This window comes from Echiichthys vipera, assembly GCF_963691815.1.
Source record: "Echiichthys vipera genome assembly, chromosome: 8".
Lineage (NCBI taxonomy): Eukaryota > Metazoa > Chordata > Actinopteri > Perciformes > Trachinidae > Echiichthys > Echiichthys vipera.
Genome location: NC_139833.1, coordinates 14,900,897 through 14,923,741, shown reverse-complemented (window position 1 = coordinate 14,923,741; position 22,845 = coordinate 14,900,897). Strand labels below are relative to the sequence as shown.

Here is a 22,845-nt window from a genome sequence, read left to right as displayed (position 1 = left end):
CAACTAACCTTTATTGTATTGATTAATGTTAGGGATGGGCGTGACTGATCGATTCCTTGAGTAGTCCTTATTTAAAAATGAACTCGCTTGGTAAGCAACAGCACTTGAGTGTGTTCTCCACAGCGGGGCTGATCATTAACAGAATGCGAATGTGGATTTAATTATGTTTTGTAAGGAAACAGTGTTTTGAAGTTGTGGTTTTGAGAAAATAAATCCTTAAAGGGTAAAGGTGACTGTTTTGATTGAGAATAAGCATTAGGTGTAGGGTAGGCTGTTTTGCTGTGCATCATTATTCCTGCAAGAAGATGCGTTGTGTTCTAAAATAGATTTGGAAAAAACAGTAATCATACTACTACTTTTTAATGTATATATTAATTAAATAAAGAACTGCTTTCTAAAGGAAGCACATGATAGCATCTTAAAATGCTTTGCAAATCTCATTTGAATACAACTATAATATAATACAGTAAACACTTCAAGACACTAGGGGTGCAACTAACAAATAGTTTCAATGCCAGTTATTCTGCTGATGGTTTCTCGCTTAATCCATTAATTGTTTGGTCTGATTGAAATTTCTAGTTTTGTCTGACTAACACTACTATAGTTTAACTTCACATAAGAAACAGAAAAGCAGCAAAGCTTCACAATTGAGAAGCTTAAATCATTTTTTGTCAGTCAGATTAATTAATGGTCTAATTGAGTTATTATTAATGTTAAACTGTGTAGGACGGATCATTAGATCATCTTAATCAAATTGACAGAGGGTATTTTTATTTAAACCATCTCCGTCTGTCTGAGAATTTCTAAGAGGAGCTCCAGAGGTGTCAGTAAAGCTGATATACTGATAAAGTTAAAAAAGGCCACTCTCCAATGATCTGACATGAATGGTTCTTCATTTAGATGGGAGACCAATAAGAGACTTGTAAACCAAGGGTCCCATTTTAAATTTAATTGGATCCATAGCAGCCTGGTGCCAGCTTAATGCCCTTGTTGCTGTTAACTTGATTTGATTGAAATATTTTCTTCTCTGTGCCTAGCAATCAGCACGTTGCATGTATCCGCTGGTGCCGTCTCTGCTCTAGTTTCTTTGTTAACCTGAGAGATAACATCTTGCAAGGTTGCGAAACTCCCGTGAATCGCATGAAAAGCTTGACAAGATATGAAATCTTAAGTCTCAGGGTCAAAAAGAGCCCCGGAAGTTGTTTTTTTTATCAAACTGCTGCAGTTGACTCGATCTTGTCAAATGATAGTGCTCCTTGTTATTGACTTTTTCTTGCAGCCCTAATCTCTCATTACAACAAGCATGATTATAGTGTCTATTTGTGGTAGGGCCCCATTCAGTATTATATTTTGTATATATATAAAACCAGAGTGTACTTCCCTGGCTTTACATACATATCTACAGGACATAGCTTTAACCTGCTAGATATGGTCAACCTGCATTGTCATGACATGACAATGTGGCTCACGCACAGAAGTCTGAGAAAAGACAGTCTTTGTGAGAACATGCACATTTTCACTCTTGTTTTCTGCTGTGGACGGCACTTTGTGCAACCAGAATCCTATCAGCTGGAATTTAAAATGCTGCTCTGCAGTTCTCCATCCTCTGTGGCCGCTAAGCTAAGCAAAGCTAAGCTAAGCTAAGCTAGCTATGCACAAACATTTTTTTCGACCAGGGGCACAAGAGAAATTGCTGTGGCCAAATTAATTTCTCCCTTCTGCTTGTGCTGTTGCAACCTGAGGGATCACTGAGGCAGAGAATCAGCCAAAGAGACGAGAGATGGGGCTGGAGGAGCGAAGGAAAGGGGAGCAGAGGAATTTTAATGTGGCTGTGTCTGTCTCTCGCTGCTGCCAAAGAAAAGCAATTACTATCGCAGGTTCTCTCTCTCTCTCTCTCTCTCTCTCTCTCTCTCTCTCTCTCTCTCTCTCTCTCTCTCTCTCTCTCTCTCTCTCTCTCTCTCTCTCTCTCTCTCTCTCTCTCTCTCTCTCTCTCTCTCTCTCTCTCTCTCTCTCTCTCTCTCTCTCTCTCTCTCTCTCTCTCTCTCTCTCTGTGTGTGTGTCTGTTAGTGTAAGCACGCCGGTATTTGGTATGTTACATCGCATAAAGGGTAGATTGGCTTGTACACTGCTGGATGTTTGGGAATTCTGACACAGAAAAAAGTCTATTTCCACCTTGGAACTTTGTTCGAAACTTGAAATCACCTAAAGCTTTGCTTAGATACCATGAAACGAATGTCAAAGTTCACTGTGCTTATAATGGTGCCAGACACTAACTTAACCGATACACTTTTACAAAAGCCCTCATAGATTTTCTATTTTTCTTCTGCAGTGATAAAAGACAGAAATCCAGCAATGCACAGTGCTTATTTTGAGGCTCATTTTGAGTGTGAAGGTGACCGTTTGGAGAGGCACTGATAAACAACCGACAGATAAGAGTGAGAGTGAGGCAGGCGGGCGGGCAGGCAGGCAGGCTAGAGCGGTGGGGGTGGAGGTTGAGCGGAGTGAGTAGAAAGGCACGGAGATATGAGGAGAAATAAAGTGTGATCTCTTCTGCAGAGTTTTGGAAAGGCCTGTGATTGTGTGCACCTCAGGACTCAACATTACTAACATGTACAGTCAATTTCTCTCTAACCCCTCCTGTCTCTCATTACTTTGTTAGGATGCGAGGTTTGCCTACTGTAAGGTGGTTTTGGCCACCTCTCTGGTGTGGGTGATGCTGGACATGTTCATTCTACTCTACTTCAGTGAGTGCAACAAGTGTGACGACAAAAAGGAGAGAGGACTGCCTGGTAGACAAGGTGAGTGTAAATTGCCAAACATATACATGTGATCGCAGAGACACAGTCTTGCATCCTCCAGCATCCTCTGCGTGTTTTATGTTGCAGATGCCCTGACCAGACCGAGGGACGGACCTGGTGAAGGGGGGAAGCCTGTGGTGATCCCTAAGAGAACCAGGACAAGATGAAGGAGATGTTTAAGATCAACCAGTTCAACCTCATGGCCTCCGAGATGATTGCTCTCAATCGGTCACTGCCTGATGTCCGCCTGGAAGGGTGAGCAGCCTCCCTTCAGCTAATCATCTGACCTGTCACTTACTCCACTCATTACGTTCCCCTCAAAATGACTCTCACTGGCATCCACTGATGGGATAGTTCACACTGATTATCAGTTATAAACAACAAGCCAGACGTCTGGCATGAAAGCTGCACCATCAGTCACACAGTGAGCAACTGGTGTTCTGTAAATATTAGATATGAAGTTAATGAGTTAACAACACAGAGCGAGACACATGTATGGATGCATAACTTAGGGAAGACAATAACTATAATTTATTTTTTACTTTTATATTTATCTGCAAGTGTTTTACTAAAGGACATAATATACCATCTATACCGTATGTATATGTGTGTTTGTGTATTTATATGTATATATACACATATATATAAATAAAAAAACACTGTAAAACATTCAAAATCATATGTTAGATAATGGTACATAAATGTATGCCTTACGAAGCAATTAAAACAATAAATCTTAGACAGAGAACCAAACAGTGCCGTGGCCTGAAAGAATCCATGGCATCCATAGACTTGCATAAATACATACAATATACATACATACATACATACATACATACATACATACATACATACTCTACATATTGTCCACAATTCATTTACATTTTTTTCCAGCTGTGAGGTAAAGTACATTTGTGGGTGTGAAAGCTTTCAGTTGAACTCTTTCGATGACTAAAAACCAGACTGAAACCGACCGTTAAACCTTTAGCTGAGTGTGAACAGGAAGTGTTGTCATGACATGCGGCCCGTATCAGCCATGCATATTTAATGCAAATCACACAGTAAGGGGTATGTACGTATGCATTTTAGCATTAGTGCGGGATTTTCCCTGATCAGGATAGTCAGAAGTAGCTCAAACCGTGGTGTGTTATGCTTGTGTCCTATTAGTACTTTTTGTACAATTTTTTCTATTGCTATACCAGACTACTCATTTTTGTCCCACCTCAAATCTGTTTGGGGTCAACTTACAGTCTATTCATACTTCATTGTGACATCAGCAAACATACAGTTAAAATGCAGCATTTTGATTTCCCCCCCATGTTGCTTCATGTTACACTGATGATGCAGGGTGACAGTGGCCAAAACTCTCCTGTGAGTTTCCCATCAGTCTGTGTAAAGAAATGAAACAAACTGCAGGTGAAAACGCTGTCAGTGTGCACAGAGACAGTTATGAGTATTATTTTGTCACGTTTCCGCTGTGAACACTACTATCTCGATTTTATGTGGTGACCTCATGCTGCCTACGCAGACTTTACTAAAAGGTCCAACCAATACAGTTATGACAGATTTTATAACCATCCCACCTTCCTGCCTGTAATGTCAAATGCCTTTCTCTCGATGACTAATAGACCATTGATTTACCCTAAAGATTGATCAATTACTGTCCTTTTTCAAAAGGAAATACATCACATTAAGGAGGTAATGATACCATAGAGAGAGAGAACAGCAGACAGGTGTGCATCGGTCCAGCAGCTTAGAAATATTTTAAGGTTAGTTCAAGCAGGAGGAAACCAGCTCGGCTCCCCATCCCCCTCTGCCCCTTTATGTGCTTCAGTAGAGGAACTTGCATGGATCAGTAATGAAGGTTTTCAGCGCGATAGAGAGAAAAACTGACTGACAGACACAAGACTGACAGGCAGGGGCACATGCACACTAGACAGGCTGGGAAAGACAGGGGACATTGATCCGTGAAATGGGTTTTAGTCTTTGAGCAAGAGTTGATTACTAGGTGTGTTTTCACTCAGCCTTCTCTCCGTCTATCTGCTTTTCCAATTAGGAGATAAGGCCGAGTCAATATCGAGCAAGAAAATGTGTCCGTGTGTGGATCGGATGGTTTAGGGAAAATGTGTGAATGAATTCATCATCGCCAAGCAGGTCACCATTAGCTGCAACTTTGAAGTGGAAACTCACTGATGGTTTATTTTCATTATTGTCAGCAGTGCAGTCGTTAAGTTTAAAGAAAATAAACAGGAGAAGACAGGGTGTGTGTGTGTGTGTGTGTGTGTGTGTGTGTGTGTGTGTGTGTGTGTGTGTGTGTGTGTGTGTGTGTGTGTGTGTGTGTGTGTGTGTGTGTGTGTGTGTGTGTGTGTGTGTGTGTGTGTGTGTGTGTGTGTGTGTGTGTGTGTGTGTGTGTGTGTGTGTGTGTGTGTGTGTGTGTGTGTGTGTGTGTGTGTGTGTGTGTGTGTGTGTGTGTGTGTGTGTGTGTGTGTGTGTGTGTGTGTGTGTGTGTGTTTTCTTTCCATGACCACACCTTTCAGACAACTTGACATTTTCTCCTTTTTTAGATTTTGACTGCAACATTTTTATGTGAATGCACATATATATATATATAGTGTATATATGTGTGTGTGTACTGTCGCCGTATAATCAGAACCAGTCTGCTATCCCCACAATCCACTGACTGGAGAAACAGCCTGTAACTCATTACCCTGGTTTGCTGTTGCCAAATGTTGCTCTGGCAACTGTTTGGATACACAATCACAACCACTCCTCACGTTTTAACACACATCATGAGACACGATGCGTTTGCCAGCATATGTCAACACATGTTGTTTCGTTGGACACACGGAGGTCTTGTTTTATATCAGATGCACAGTGACAATTGTGTCTGGAAAGTGTTGGTTGTTCCATTTGTTTCTTTGTTTGTTTGTTAGTGAGAACAGAGAGAAAAAATAACTGATGTGTATAAAAGTTGAAAGACCCCAGGGGTGTCTCTGTTTTTACAGTGAATCATCTTGTGTGATCATCAACTTCCCTTCCTTGTAGAGAGTACGAGCACGAGCACACATGCACGAGAGAGAGAGAATATATTCTTGACCTCCTCTCCTCCGTCGCTGTTACATTCCTTCTGTCAGAATAAGTAGCAGAGAGAGAAAGGAAGCATTTCAGCGCTCTGGATAATCACAAGGAGGGAGGGAATTATGGGATGTCATATTTCATCTGGCTATTGTGAGAGTTGAATGTTTCACTGAGCGTCTTTTGACAAAATACTTTGACTTTGAGACAGTTTAACGTCAGAGAGCTTGCAGGCAGGTATCATGGCAGGCTGCAGTGTTTTGTGCCGTACAGAGGTATGCTTTAACTTGTTCTCCAGCAAAACTGACATGTGCTTTATCAGGTGGTTTGAGTATTTAGCCAGGTGTTTATATGTCTATCTGTGGCCAGATTTTGTCACTGTAATAGTGTCGCAACCGTCACAAAACTTTGTGGGTGTGAGCAAGGGGGCAGGGATAAGCCCCCCTCCCACTTTACAGCCCTGGCCTGATAACTTGATGGCGTCACAAGATTTTACAGACGTGTGGTTCAGATCAAAATAAAGGCTGAGTTCAAAGATGGGTGTGGTCTGAGCAAGGGAGCCATCAATAGGTGGATATGAAGTAGGGAAGTGGCCACTATCACACAACTTTACACCCCTGGCCCGATTTGGCATCACGGCTGGTGAAATCCCATCGCGAGATGGTCTCGAGTTTTTTTATTTGGAGAGTTTCATTTTACATGAATTTGGAATTGGATTAGTCCCTATTCTCTGCCATCTGTTATGCAAATCAATCCACCTGTAATATGTGTATTATTCCCAATGAATAGAGCATGCTTTCAAGAAAATTATTTGGTTAATATTGCTGGATGAGATCATTATGAGATCCTTGTATGGATATGATGCAACAGTAAAACTTCAGCAAAACAGCAATGTACGTTCTTTGTAACACTATTTAGTGATGTCTTTTGTATGTAAATATTGCAGTGAAAGTGTGGTATTACGTGCAGCATGAAACAAAACCTAGAGCCTATTACTGCCTATCATCCTTTTCTTCCTGCTCTTGTTTCTTAAATATAAAAATGTCATCAATCACTCTTGTAAGAACCCGCAGATTTAAAGATTGTCTTTCATAGAACCCCAAAACTGATTTTGTTGGCCAAAATAATAAAAGTATTTATAAGCTGCAGAATCGATACAGTCTTCTGTCACTGTTTATGATGTATCATTAAACATGATAAATATCATTATAATACAGCAGTAGATGTTCTGGATATTCACTTGAGAATCATTTTATAGATAAAATAGCCCTATGGGAATGCGTGCTGTCTGCACATGTGCATATATATATATAAATATATATATATATATATATATATATATATATATATATATATATATATATATATATATATATATATATATATATATATATATATATATATATATATTTATAGCTTGTTTTTGTTGTTTTATTTATCTTGGCTCTTTAATAATTGTTTTGAATTATATTTAAACCATTACCTTTTGTTTTATGCAAAGCACTTTAAAGTGTCTTGCTGTTGAAATGTGCTATGTAAATAAATTTGATTTGTTTTGAACCTATAAAGCAACTGCTGTAAAGGTTCACTATGTTTTGAAGTTGCTACATCAAGCAGGTTAAATAGGTACTAAAATAAACCTTAATCAGTGGCTGTCTGTGAGGTACAAAGTGAATCTTAAAAACCATAACTAAGTGGTCAGGTGTTATCTAGACATCACAGACTTTGTTTTTATTAATGACCTAAACAATGAAAACCAATCAGTATGATCATTGAAGTATTACAGTGAATACTGTGGAGAACTATTTAAATTAGTCTTTTGACACTAATATACATCTTCTCATCTCCACTCATGCCTGCTCTCCTCTGTTACACGTTTACATCCCTGTGTGTCTCTCAATAAGAGCGTTTGATGTGTGTGCTCTACACTGCTATGATAATGACTCACTCTAATTAGCATCACTAATCAACTGTCATCATGCTGACCCACTATTTCTATGTGTCTGTCTTTCTCTGTCTAAATCTGGGGATATGCGCTCAGCTGCTTGCTCATTTTTCACCCTCAGTTTTCAGCGTTTGAAGTCGATAAAAATTCGATTTTTCACGAGGTCATAAAGGATGATCTGATTAATGCAGCGATTCCATGACAGACTAATGCGGTTTAGTTGATGTTTAAGTCCCAGCGATTTCCCTCTTGTTCAGCTCTCCCTTTGTATAGACTCACTTCAGCTGTAGCACTCTGTAGCTGTCTCTTACAATAAGACAGAGGCAGGATTGTGATGTCTCTACTAGAGTGTTTTTCGCTTTTCTCACTCTGTCTCTGTCAGTTCAGTTTTGTCTGTGTACAAAGACGAAAAACTTCACTTAGTGCACATGTGGTTAGTTTGTGTAACCACATCTATGTTGATTTCCGATGAAATTGTCACACTTCCTGTTAGTGTACCATGCCATTTTCTGGGTCATTTGATAGTGTGTCATAGGGGTGTAAGGACAGATCAATAAACTTGAGTATGGTGATATTCGGATTTGTGAAGCTGTATCGATTCACAAAAACACATTTTTTATAAACCACCTAAAACTCGCAGGACCGCTGGTGATCTTGGCCAACATTATTATGTTTAAGAGGCTGTATCTCAGTTTAAAAGCGGAAGTAGGTAACTTTATATTTAAGTTTTTTTTTCTTAGTGGTTGACACTGTCACTATTTCCTGTCAGACAATCTGTGAAAAAGTCCTGTAACTCTGCCTTGTGAACTCCTTGCGCGCTGATCAACTGTTACTGTATTGCCTGCTGCACTTGGTCACAAACCTTCTCATTTTAAAAAACAGGCTGAACAGAAAACTAAAATATATTTCTAAAAACACTTTATGCGAGAAATAGGCAATACAGTAACAGCATATTCATTCATATTTAGTTTTCAGGTTTGATCGGAGTTCATAAGCAGTCATTGACACTTCATCAGAGACTCCTTAGCTCTGATTGGTTGTTTTAGGTCGGCTGAGGAGGAATCTTTCAGATGTCATTAGGGGCACTCAGGGAGCAGCAGGTGGAGGGAGAGGTACATTACCTTTTCACAGATTGTGCTGTCAGGATGACATGATGATGACATCATACGAAACTAGAAAACTTAAGGAATCCATTAATACCAACTGCCGTGCTAGCTCACCAAAAAGGGGGCTTAATAACGCTCTCTACTGTAGTTAGGCTTAATTTCGGCATGGAAAAACTGGAATGGCCTTTTTTATATGGGTCCCAAGATATGTGAATAAAAATGGCTTCTGTGCGTACACAGAAGTATCCCTTTACTGACATGTATGTTAATCCCATGCAGTTTGGGGCAATAACCATGGATTTTTTTGCATGCAGTGTACATGTGTTATTTTGGCTGCTCTAAAAATGGTGTATTTGAATATTTCTGCATTCCATGAACAGTCTTGGAATTGAATAAATTGGGTATGACTGGAAATCTGAGGCTCTTGTGGATTCAGTGAGCCCAATTGTATTCATGTGTGATCATTTTAGTCTGCATAGTAGCCATTTTGTTGTCAAGAGATAATTTTTTGAAACTCACTGTTCAGTGTTTTCCTAACATCCTTCAATGTTCAGTGTTGGAGTGATTTAATTTTGCTTTTTTTTCCCCCATATACGTATTTGCATTAAGTTGCATTTTTGTTCTCTTCTCTTTGTAGGTGTAAGAACAAGTTATACCCCGATAATCTTCCTCGAACCAGCGTGGTGATTGTATTTCACAATGAGGCGTGGAGCACACTGCTGCGAACTGTCCACTCAGTCATTGACCGCTCTCCACACACTCTGCTGGAGGAAATCGTCCTGGTGGACGATGCCAGCGAGAGAGGTATACACACTCACACACTGCAGATAATTCCTTTAGTGCTTTTCCCTCTTGTTTGGGGCTTAGCCTATTTTTTAGACCTACTCTATGATTTTGCCAGGTTTGTGTGTGTGTAGCTGTGTTTGTGCATGTGTGTATAAGTGTCTGTGTTGGTGCCCAACACCCAGTCAGCATATATGGCCTGTGTGCGCCACTCCACCCTGTGCAATGTTGCTAATCCCTGTTTGGGGGAGATTAGGTCTTTAATTCGCCAGCCGTAGGGATTACACTCTGTTATTACCCTCAATCCCCACCATCCGCCACCACACAGCATCATTTTACCCTATGGGATCTCAGGTTGGATGGTGCAAATCAGAGGATGTGTGTGTGCGGTGGGGTGGGATGGCGGGTGAATGCAGGTACAGGAGCTCTCTTTAGATAGAAGGGATGTCGGCAGGCATGCTGAGGCACAATCACGCAAGCAAAAACCCAAGCATGCTCTCACCTTTGATCTCTGTCGCTACAAAGGAAATAGTTCGGAGGAGTGACTCGTAATCCGTCTTCTGTTGTGCGTTTGTGTGTTTTCGTCTGTCTTGGGTGCTTACGTGTGTTTCTTGGATTCTTTTATTGCATATATGTTTGTTTGTATGTCAAAGATTTCCTAAAGCGGCCATTGGAGCAATATGTCAGAAGGCTGGAAGTCCCTGTCAGAGTGGTGAGGATGGAGCAGCGGTCTGGACTTATTCGTGCTCGCCTCAAGGGAGCGTCCATCTCCACTGGCCAGGTGTGTGTGCGCGTAACATCCACTAGCCAGTGATGTGCTCACCATATGGTGCGTGCACTGTTGGGTTTATCTAATGTTTATTTTTTCTCCATGTTTCTAGGTCATAACCTTTCTGGATGCTCATTGTGAATGCACAACAGGGTGGCTAGAGCCTCTGCTCGCCCGCATCAAGCAAGACAAGTAAGACACACGCAAAAGACGTATACACCTATAACAAGCACTTAAAAAACATAATCTATTGTTAAGCCTACAGGGGGCTTGCCCCTGTGTTAATTTGATGCTTAATTACTTATTCCTTGTTTACTGCTTCCTGTAATAGAAACACACACACACACACACACAGACGCAGGGTTTAAGAGAGAAGTGTGATAAGTGATGATGTGATGTCACAGCATGGTCCATCGTTTAAATGCATTAAATCCTGGAGGTGTCACAAAATGCAGATGGGCATGTAGTCCCCCCCCCCCCAAGGTTATGGACAGCAGGCTGATGAATGTGTATTTGTGTGTCTGTAGGAGAACGGTGGTGTGTCCCATCATCGACGTGATCAGTGATGATACTTTTGAGTACATGGCAGGATCTGACATGACTTACGGGGGCTTCAACTGGAAGCTCAACTTCCGCTGGTACCCGGTACCCCAGAGAGAGATGGACCGCCGCAAAGGAGACCGCACGCTGCCTGTCAGGTTGGTGATACAGTGGGACCATCCGGGCCTGTTTTATTTCATCCCTACCAGCTCCAGGGTTGCTGTTGTGCAGCTGACCCTTACTCCTCTTTGTTGGTCAAGTGAGAAGAGAATTTGCCTAAAGGGGCAAACTCGAATCATTAGACAAATACCACATGATCATACATAAACACTATCAACCACTCTGTCAGTCAGCGGTTAAAAATAACTTATAGCCTGAGAGTTTCAGCGTTACTGACAGGCTTTTACAATTGATGTGTGCAGAGTAATCATACTTCACCATTTAATTTACCGCAGTTAATAATCGTAAAATGTCCTTACTGCAGAAATAATGGAAGAGGAGATTGAACTTTCCTGTGCAGCTTAAGTCGAGGTGTTTATTAAGATTCTGTGTAGTTTTGTTCTCTATCATTTCTCATGGCTCAGGCCTTGGAACGAAAATCAAGAGCTTATTACTGCCTGTCTATCATCTCTTCTTCCTGCTCTTGTTTCTAAGCACGCTTGACGCCATTATTCAAGGTCACACACACATCATATAACTTATGTAACACTCTTCTCCTGTTTTCGGTTGTTTTTCACAGTTGTGCGTGGCAAAACCTCCCTCAGGGGGACTTGTGGCTGGCCTGAAAAACAAAAATGGGTTGTAGGGTCACGGTTGGAAAAAAAAAGATAGAAGTCATTTAGACTTTATCCGAGCACTGTACAATGCCTTGAAAAAGTATTTGCCCCCTTACAGGTTTCTTCCGTTCTTGCTTTTTTGTCATACTTACATGTTTGAGATCAACAAACACATTTTAATATCAGACAAAGATAACCTGAGTACATACAAAATGCAGTTGATGATTTAATTTGTTAAGGGAAAAAAAAGCTATCCAAAACAACCTGCCAAGCCCTATGTGAAAAAAGTAATTACCCCCAATCCTAATAATTGGTTGTGCAACCCTTGGCGGCAACAGCTGCCATCAAGTGTTTACGATAACTGGCAAGGAGTCGTACATGGCTTCAGAAAGGATTTTGGCCCATACTTGTGGCCGAATTGTTTTAATTCAGCCACAATGGAGGGTTTTGGAGCATGAACGGCCTGTTTAAGGCTTGTTTGGTGGACTTGCTAGTGTCCCATTGTATAGCCCAAGTGCCCTTGAGTTCAAGGTCACAAACTGATGGCCGGACGTTCTCCTGCAGGATTGTCTGGTCGAGAGCAGAATTTATGATTTCATCAATTACGGCAAGTCTCCAGGTCCTAAGGCAGCCAAGCAGCCCCAGACCGTCACTCTTCCACCACCATGTTTGACTGTTGGTATGATGTTCAGGATCCACAACTTCCAAAAAATTCCACTTTCAACTTGTTAGTCCACAGAATACTTACCCAAAGACTTGGGGATCATCAAGATGCTGCTTTTTTTTTTGACATAGGCTGCTGTGTTATTTTTGGTCAGCAGTGGTTTTTGCCTTGGAACTCTCCCATGAATGCCATTTTTGCCCCGTCTCTTTCTTATTGTTGAATCATGAACACTGACCTTAACTGAGGCAAGGGAGGTCTGCAGTTCTTTAGGTGTTGTTCTGGGTTCCTGGGGTAATTTTTGTCGGCCGGCCACTCCTGGGAAGGTTCACTACTGCTCTCACTGTGGTTCACTAAAGTCCCAAAGCCTTAGAAATGGCTTTGTAACCCTTTCCAGACTGAACTAATTAATAATTTAACAGATTCACATAGGGGTTGGTTTAGATAGCTTTTTTTCCCTTAATAAATGGAATCATGTTTGATATTGAAATTTGTTTGATGATCTGAAGCATGTAAGTGTGACAAAAAAGCAAGAACAGAGAAAATCTGTAAGGGGGGAAATGCCTTTTCACAGTAGTGTACAGCCAGTGAGCCATACCATGCTTTAAGTAATGTGTTTGTGTACGAGCCACTCTGGCTTACACCAATCAGTGTCCTGTGTGGTTTAAGTGTGAGTGACAACACAGGGAGGCGATTCGTCATAAAAAATCTTTCAAAAATGGCGGCTTCTAAAGAGGTTAGTGTAGCATCAGTTATATCAGATCTTCACTGAGAGAACGTAAGGCTTTTCTCAATGGAAAAGATGTTTTAATTCTTCTCCAACGTGACTTCAGCGAGTTTGATAGATGTATGTTCCTGCCAAACACCTGCCAATTTTTTTTTTTAAGTGCCTGCCTTTCTCCAAACGGTTTCCAATGACGGTGCATCTGGTGTGTCATGTCAGCTAATATAATATTACTGCCTTGAGAGTTGTTCTTCATTAGCCAATTCATAGCAAGGAGCCTCAGATAGTGATGGAACAGGAGGACACCTCAACGGCTGAATTTGTTGTTAGGGGCTTGTCTACCTTGTTATTGACAGTACTGTGCAAATGTACATACGTTTTTTGTGGGTTTTTGTTTTACTGTGATGTGCTTGAGTCTTGTAAAAAAGGTTATTTCTGAGCTGAAGAGTTAAGAGAGCTTTGGCATGTTTACAGCACACAGAAGCACACATTAACATTGCCATACTTCACCACTTTGTTTTAGTTTTACACTGATTTTCTGTTTTTGTTAAGTCACATCTGTGTGTTCTTCAATAAGCTTCTGTAGTATTTGTGTTGCTCATTATTTCTTGCTCTCAGAAGTTTACCCTCTGTGCTCTCAGGATATGTTTAATCTGTTTGTTTGCAAGATATTGTGTTGGTAAGGGAACTTGTGGCAAACAAATGCAAAAACAGGCAGTAAAGAAAATAAGCCTGATCTAAAAAGGAGGAAACCATTCTGTCAGCAGCAGAAACGGGGGGGGCCTTAAGGCCATTAAACACTGACACGCAATAGAGAAGTTAGCAGAAAAACAGAGAATGAAAAACACAGGAAAACAGTAAAGAACAGGGGGTGAGAGTGGCGAAACCTAAAACTCTGATGGGATCTGTAGATACTGTGTAACCTTTTAAAAAGCAGGTCTTTAGTGAATCAAGTGCTCCTTACCCACCTCACTCTTAATTTACCCTGCTGTCTTGTCTCTCTCCAGGACTCCCACCATGGCAGGTGGCTTATTCTCCATAGACAGAGATTATTTCCAGGAGATCGGCACATATGACGCAGGCATGGACATTTGGGGTGGAGAGAACCTGGAAATCTCTTTCAGAGTGAGTGAACACACCCGCAGCCAATTGACATGACTTTATTCTTCCATGCACTGGCAGACATTCAGGAGTGTCTGCTTGGGTTCAGAAACACACTCATGCACATTACACTTGACTTCTCTGACTAAATTGTTGACTTGACTAATAGTTTGTCAGACGTCATCCTGACTGGCATTCAATCAAACTTATTCAGTCACAACACAGACGGGACCAGACTACGTCACCCATCTCCCAGCTGAGGCCTTACAGTATGTCTATTCTACACAGTATACTGTACAGTATATGTGTGTTGATGCCAAACATGTTGTATTTCACAGATTTGGCAGTGCGGTGGGACTCTAGAGATTGTCACATGTTCCCATGTGGGCCACGTGTTCAGAAAGGCAACACCTTACACATTTCCTGGAGGAACGGGACAGATCATCAACAAAAACAACCGACGCCTGGCAGAAGTCTGGATGGATGAATTTAAAAACTTCTTCTACATCATCTCTCCTGGTGAGAGTGTATGCGAGTGAATGTGTGTATTTGCGCTCATGTAAGTATGCATGTATGTGCTCATGTGTGGAGTTTACTCTCTGTGGCAGGTGTGATCTATCCATTAACCCGGTGACAGTGCGATATTGCAGTGGTGACCCAACAGTGCGGGATGGGGGGGGGGGGGATTAATTTCACGCTACAAAGCATCTATTGACTTGCACATACACCCTCGCACACGCCAGCAAAGGAGAGACGATCAAAAGTAAAGCAAAAGTCCCTAAATGGAGAATATTTTTGAACTAGCTCGTTAGTCATTCGAAAACCAATACTCAATTTTTGTTTAGCAGGCTGCAGATTCACCCATGGGGGAGCTGATCTGTTATCCTCAAACCGGTTTTTAACTTGCTAAATCTGTGCGACCTTCAAGAAAGGAAAGTAACAGCAGGAGCTAGTTGGATTTGCAGATGTAGACTTGTTGATGTGGCCACCTACAGGCAAAGAGAGTAACAGTTGATGCAATCTTAACACTTAACCACCTGCATGCAGTGACTTTAACAGTTTCAGCATGGGGCCTGATTATTCTCTTTTCACGTCATTATTAGATGTGAGATTGTATGTGTTCATGGGGTATTATTTTGCCATCAGCAGTAACTGATGTGTCTGTCCTGTAAAAGTAATTTGAGTCAACACATAAGACGTTAGTGGTAACCATTGCTCAGCGCGGTTAACGTAGCATTGTTAATCCAGGATATTGGTTTAAGGTTTTTTCATGTTAGATGACTCCAAGCAGTAACATCCAAAGCTAAAAAATTAGGCCAACGTAGAAGCTGCCCCCAAAAGCAAGTCATTCCTCAGAGACCCCGATGTTAGACTGCCCAAATTTACATCAGAAAAATACTTTTTCTCAGCCTGATTAAAAAAGATGATGTTGATCTCTACAGGTGCGTGCGTGCGTACGTGCGTAATCAGGGTTTCTCTTTGTTTTGATAGCCGTGCATGGGAGTGCCTGTGGGTCGGAATCAGATGCCGAGGGCCGTCCTAAATCATCGGTATTTGGTGTTATGGGATGAAAACCATGTGGAGGCAACCTTTCGGCATCCTTCTGCATTTCGAGTACAGCACCTTTAAAGAAGAATTAGAAAATGTGAATGACCATTGTCAAATGGTCATTCACATGTTGATTTATACAAATTAAGACTCCCTAATCTAATATTTGCAAAGCTGTCTGCACTGAATTTTCTTTTCTTTATTGAAACAAATTGTGACCTTAAAATAGTGCATTTGGAGAGTTGTGAAGCCTCTATTCATGTGTCACTTCAACAATAGGCCTTTTCATGTTCTTGAACATCAGACATGTGAACTTTGCAATTCAGGGATATTGGGTCTTTCTGTAAACCTTCTGCATCAGTAAAGTTCGATGTCTTAGTTACTGACCACCCTGTTTGTGTGTGTGTCCAGGTGTGACCAAAGTCGACTATGGGGATATCACGTCTCGCTCAGCTCTTAGACAGAAGCTTCAATGTAAACCCTTCAGTTGGTACTTGGAGAACGTCTACCCTGATTCTCAGATCCCCAGACACTATTACTCCCTGGGAGAGGTATACTCATACACACACACACACAGACAGTCACAGATGCATCTGTGATTCACTGCCTAGGGCTGAAATTCAAGCCGACACAATCATTCTTAATCTGTGTGAATTGAATTAAAGGGTGTGGTTTTATGTTCAAGGAATGATGTTGCTTCATGTGGTTTCTCTGTGTATTCTGCTCAGATCCGTAACGTGGAGACCAACCAATGCTTGGACAACATGGCCCGCAAGGAGAATGAAAAAGTCGGCATCTTCAACTGCCACGGCATGGGAGGCAACCAGGTATCTGAAGAAGAAAAAAAACAAATACTGACACAAAATGACTGAAAAACTGTAAATCGTTTACACTTTTTTAAATGATTTTATGACCTGCCTTATCTAAAAGTTATTGGACTTCAAACATCGTGTTCAAGTATGGTACGATTCATCAGGCTTCATGGCTCTGTTATTTTATGTATGATGGAGATGATACAGTTAGGTGGCTATGGTCACTTATCAACGTCAGGCGTAACTGGCCTCTGCACTCTTAAACCTGTGCACAAAAATGCCCGACCTTGCGTTTTCCAGGTGGTAAACGACGCATGTGTCTCTAGGTCTCAGACTCTAGGCCTCAGACAGGTGAGGAGCTCAGCTCGGAGGGAGCTTAGAGTAGAGCCGTTGCTCCTAACAGTGACCCCTTCCTCAGAGAAATTACGGCCATTCCTAGCAGTAATCATGAAAGAGAAAAGAAAGATGGAAACGTGTTTTAAAACCTGGAATCTGTTTGTGTGACGTGCAGGTTTTCTCTTACACGGCAAATAAGGAGATCAGAACAGACGACTTGTGTCTAGATGTATCGAAGCTAAACGGACCTGTCATGATGCTCAAGTGCCATCACCTCAAAGGCAACCAGCTGTGGGAGTATGACCCTGTGGTGAGTGGAAGAAATGATAAATATGCATGCACTGTATATGTTAGTGTGTATGTGAGGACATGATAAATACACAGATTAACCGATTTATTAAATCTGCACATATGAACATCCGCAGAGGGTTCTTGTCCAGCTCTTCAATGTACTGGAGACTAGGTTGTTCTGATTGATTTTCAGTGTTTCCTGTCTTAAAAAGACACTGATCACTGCAGTTTACAGTTAACATGAAAATAGGATAAAACACAACTGAGTTGCTGCTTAAGCTCCAAAATGTATTTAACGAAGTAGAGAAACTGTAACAGTTAATTTGTATCACTTCAATGTTGACTGATATACAATAGTCAGTGCTAACATATGCTGGGAATTACCAATAAAGCACTTATGGAAATTAGCATCACGATATCATCCAGACAAAAGGTTCCACTTCAAGTGCTTGTAAAACGTGTGTGCTCATACTTAGAGAGGCATGTGTTTACAGTAAAAAAGCATAGTTAGAAAAAACTGACCTTTGGATATTTGACAGTTTTCCCATTCTTCCTGTTATTCGTCCTCACGTCCTATTGCCTATATTCACGTGGCAGGGCTTAAATGCGCTCTGTTATAGGAAGTGGATACCAATACCAGCTGACTACCCCAACTAATGGTGTAACTCTTTCACTCACTCACTCAGTCAGTTAGCCGTTTCACGCTGCCTTTTCATTTTGGGGGCTGGGCACTGAGACGGAACGAGGGGAAAGATCTGTAGCGCCTTTGAGTCGGCAACAGAGAGAGTCACAGCCGCAACAGTGTCAAACTGACATCTGTGTGAATGGGAAAGCCGGAAGGGCGGAACGAGGTCAAAAAGTGACAAATCATCATTCAGAATAGTACTTAATAACTTACAGACACATTGCATGCAATAGTCCAACATCTCTTCCCCTCTCGCTTTTCTCTTTCTCTCCATCTAACAAACCCATAGGCGTGTGCTGTGGCGCTGCAGTCTGTCCCTGTCCTTCTGTCTACTGACAGTTGTGTCACAATAATGTATGAAGTTGACAGCTTTTGGGTCGGGTCGGCTCACACACACTAGATACCGAGGCCTCTTTGCCAAAATGCCGGAGTTCTAGCATTCTTTCGTTGCAGCCAGCACCGTAACACAAACACATGGGATATTCGTATACTTTACGGGCGTGATTGCAGGCACTGTTGCGGAATCTCTGTGTGACAAGCCTGAGTCAGTCAGTCAGCGACAGTTGCCTTCATATGGCTGGCCCTCCTGCGGTCGAGCCAAAACCTGATAAACGGTGTATATTCCAACTACATATATTTAAGCGCAGCTGTCATTTCAGTAAGTGGAATATTCAGTTTTAGGCTGATATATATCCTAGTTGACACATGCCTCACGCTGAGAGCAAAGCCGAAACTAAGTGGAACTTCAAGATTAAAGTCTGACATGGAATTTTGAAAATATAATCTGCATATATATGAATATGTATTTATTTTATTTCTCCCCCCCACACACACACACACACACACACACACACATACACACCTCTCACACATACTGTGTCTGTGTTTCTCCACTGTGCAGAAGCTCACCCTGATCCACGTCAACAGTAACCAGTGTCTGGACAAGGCCAGCGAGGAGGACAGCCAGGTGCCCAGCGTCAAAGACTGCACACACGCACGCTCCCAACAGTGGCTACTCCGCAACGTCACACTACCAGAGGTCTTCTGACCACACTCCACACACTCACAAACACACACACTCACACACACAGCGGCCCAGAGTAAGCAATCCGGGGAACCGATGTGTTTATTAAAACTGGGCACAAGGAAAGGAAAGACTTCCCATGAGGGGATTCGGGAAGAGAGGAGGACGGATGGGATGGTACTACCTCTGCCAGAGATCAGAGGGAGGAGTGTGTTTGACTCTCCTCAGAACGAGAAAGGAAGACAGACTCCCCCTAGGAGACGATGGCTGTTGTTTTACGTGCGTTTGTTGTTTTTTTAAAGAGATTTTAACCGTGGAGAGTGACTCGATTACTGGGCGCAAATATGAAAACTATTGAACTGGCCAGTGGAGTCAAGGATTGCACTCACAGCTTCCCTGGACAACGCAGTCCACCCCTCAACTCATCACTTAACGTTTACTGACTGCCTCTTATGAGCGAGTGTGTGCACTTATGTAAGTGTGCGTGTGTGTGTGTGTGTGTGTGTGTGTGCTCTGAGACGAATGTATGCTTTGAGAAGGGGGCTGAATTCCTTATTTTCTTTTTTTAATTTAATTTTGAAATGGATTTTAAAAATGAACTCCTACAGTCTTGCAGCAGTGTATGTCTCCCTCTGGTGTTACTCCTCGGCATCTCATTCTACAGACTGAAACCTGAATTTCCAAGGGACTGCACATAAAAACATACGAGACGACGGAACACAAGGACCCGACGTGTGTCAACGACGTCTTTGATCTAGAGATAGAGAATTATGATGTTTGTGATATCTTGAGATTTATATGTCAAGTTTTTACATGGCTTTGTCTGTTTCTACATAACTGTGAGAGTGCCACAGAGCAGTAATCCTAGTCTGTCCGTCTCTGTTGTCTTTAAAGATGTTTCACTCACACACACACACACACACACACACACACACACACACACACACACACACACACACACACACACACACACACACACACACACACACACACACACACACACACACACACACACACACACACACACACACACACACACACAGAGGACTCTGCATATGTAACTGATGTTCATTCACTGCCTAATGTAGTGTTAAACTATGGGGAACTCTCCCATAAGGCACACACACACATCCTGTATACATATAGGAAAAAAGGCTGCACTAGCCTGATACTTTAATCCATTTTGTCATATCTTCTTCTCAATGACCTCTTAAAAAATACACTCCAAGGGCTTCTTTCCTCCAGTGGAGTGTGTGGATGGATGCGTCAGTGTGTGTGCATGTGCGTGCGTGCGCGCATGTGTCTTCAGTACTAATCCCCCAGTCCATCAGCTCCCTGTTTTCTAGGACTCAAATTCTTCGCTGTCGACAAACGGAGCCTGTAGCGTAGATTGACGTCAGATTAGCGTATCCCTACGTCCGTTGTACAAAAGAGCAAAAGCTGCTTTTATTTTCTAAAGAGAGCAAGAGTCTCTGCACTCTCCTAAGGACATATCTACAGTAGGAAATGAAAGCCTGGGAAGCATTTTTTACAGTATCAAGGAGACGTTACACAGGTGTGTTAGGAGACTTAATCAGGGACAGAATTATAGTTGTAGAAAGTTGAAGGGAGTAAAGAGTTCAACTGTGGATTACAAAAAGCGCAGCAGCAGACATATCTTAATCCATAACTTCATATCTCACTTTGCAAGCTCACCTACAGTATTTCACTTTTCATATCTCAGTGAACCAGACAGCTGGATGGTTACACGTGTGTCATTTCATTTCAGCCATCATGCTTCCTTTTTATTTTAATTTTTTTGTATCAGTCTTGTGAGTCAGAGCAGGAGAGGTGATTTCTTAAAAGGTTTTAACCATTTGGGCTTCCTCCAGTGGAGGATGGGGTTAACACATAGGACCCTGGTTCATCTTTGTACTGGACACGATGGCGAGAGGACGCCATCGACGGATTTCATGTCTGAAAGAGTGACTGCTAAGGGAAGATGCAAACGTTTTTTTGATTGTGAGACAGAAGGAGTGTAACGATTGTTCAGATTTTGTGTTTGTTTTTTGGGGGGGAGGGTTTGAAGTTAACTGACATGTCCAGGCTTCCACACTGAGCTGATCCAAATGTAGAAAATAAAGGTGAAAAAGTTTACAGAATGATACGAGGAAAATGATGATTTCAGTCTCTTTTTGCCTGTACACCCACTCATAAAACAGAGTTAAGAAACAAGAGTTAAGCTTTTTTTGGGGGTAAACAAAAGTGAAGTTTACATTTAGTGTTTCTGGATAAAAGGCACTGTGTGTATCCTTGAGGTCATGAATGCATTTCCTTCCTCAAATCGCTTGAAAATGTGCTTTTTGAAATATTTTTAATCACACATTGTCAACATCCACATTTACTATCTTGCATTCCTCTTCGCTACCTTTTCTTGGCAAATTACTACATTTCTTGGTTACGACACCAAACGTTCAAACAAAATGGGAAGGCATTCGTAAAAACTTAGTATTTAACAGAAAGAGGAAGAGTTTGACTCAGTGGCAACCACATGGTCATGGGATGTGACCACTGTTGCATGAGGCACCCATGTGAAGAGATCAGTGTCTCAAGTCTTGTGGGGAAATGGGACTCTTGTCTTTTTTTTTTTATAAAAATGGCCCTGCAGAGAAGGCAATGGAGCTGAGGAGCAGGCTCACTGCATATTTTGTGGAGACTGGATTATTCAGCTTTGATCTGTTGAATCATTCATGTGTCTGGATTAGACCCACAGAGTGCCACCGGGAAGACATATTAGACAACAGTGTTTTGCATATACGTCTTTAAGAAAAGATGCTGATTCTCTGCTTTTTTTTTTGTCAAAGCACCTCATGCATTCAAATTGGATATTGGCATACTAGGCCTACTATTGCCAGACATTCTTGTTGTCACGAGTAAAGCCAAAAATATATATCAGTCTCTCTAAATTGACAACTCGGATGTCAAAAAGTCAATCTGCAGAGTTCCCGTTTCCTCCTGGTCCTCGATGAAGACTAATCTTCTCTTAAGATCAGATGGTCTTCTTCAAGGAGACACCTCACCCTGGTCACTCTGTGCAAATGAAATGAGTTATTCTGTCGTTAAGGAGATTTAGAGCAGTGGGCTCGGGAAGACTCCGCTCTGGTTTGTGCTGTAGACTTCAGAAGAACTGTGTGCAGTCTTTGATCTGGAGAAATGGATCAAAGCTGAATCAGACTGCTCCCCGAAGGGAAACATCCAAGAAAAGACAGAATATTGAATCGTGTTCAGAGGAACAGAGTGAATTTATAAACTTAGACGTGTGTCCATCTAATTGAATACTTTTAATGTTTTATTGATCCTTGTTTGTCAAATAGGCTTTATATTTTATTATTAAGATGCTACGCTGACACTTTAATTAGGCTCATATTTGGTGGAGTGGAACTGGGTTATATGTTGCATTTCTGGACGGATTGGTCGAATGTTTTCTCACAAAGAAATGGAGTTATAAATTATGGCTAGATAATGGAATGACTTCTTATTCAATCAGCAGTTATTTCTTCATAATATGAGTGGGTTTTTAGCTCATATGTAGTGATATTAACAATTTTGAGTAGTAAAGCAATATTTTGGAAGGATAAGAAAAGCATCAGGAGTTTAGAAATCTTTTTTTGTTCGTGTTTGACCAGATTTTACATTTGCAGCTTTTACAAGTCACCAAGCTCACTTTAAATAGTTTAAGCCTGAAACTGAGGGACGGGGACCAGCAACAGCATCCATGTGGAGTTTAACTGAGGTTAATAAAATGCATTATTTTGTGTCCCTTTCCTCTTTTCTTCTATCAATTGATGAAGTCTCCAAACTGTGGAAAATGACTTTTTAACAATAAAAAAAG

General features: G+C 41.5%; 1 protein-coding gene across 1 annotated transcript; it reads left to right on the top strand.

Annotated features, from left to right (window-relative positions):
- The first annotated feature begins 2,657 nt into the window (after window positions 1–2,657).
- galnt1 (UDP-N-acetyl-alpha-D-galactosamine:polypeptide N-acetylgalactosaminyltransferase 1) lies at window positions 2,658–21,061 on the top strand. The gene is made up of 12 exons (XM_083919073.1): window positions 2,658–2,798; window positions 2,886–3,053; window positions 9,562–9,728; window positions 10,361–10,488; window positions 10,589–10,668; window positions 11,004–11,174; window positions 14,185–14,302; window positions 14,617–14,797; window positions 16,238–16,377; window positions 16,555–16,653; window positions 17,150–17,284; window positions 18,852–21,061. Exons 2-12 carry the CDS (start codon window positions 2,962–2,964, stop codon window positions 18,996–18,998), a joined length of 1,458 nt encoding a protein of 485 aa, XP_083775199.1. The 5' UTR covers window positions 2,658–2,798; window positions 2,886–2,961; the 3' UTR covers window positions 18,999–21,061.
- Window positions 21,062–22,845: the final 1,784 nt, after the last annotated feature.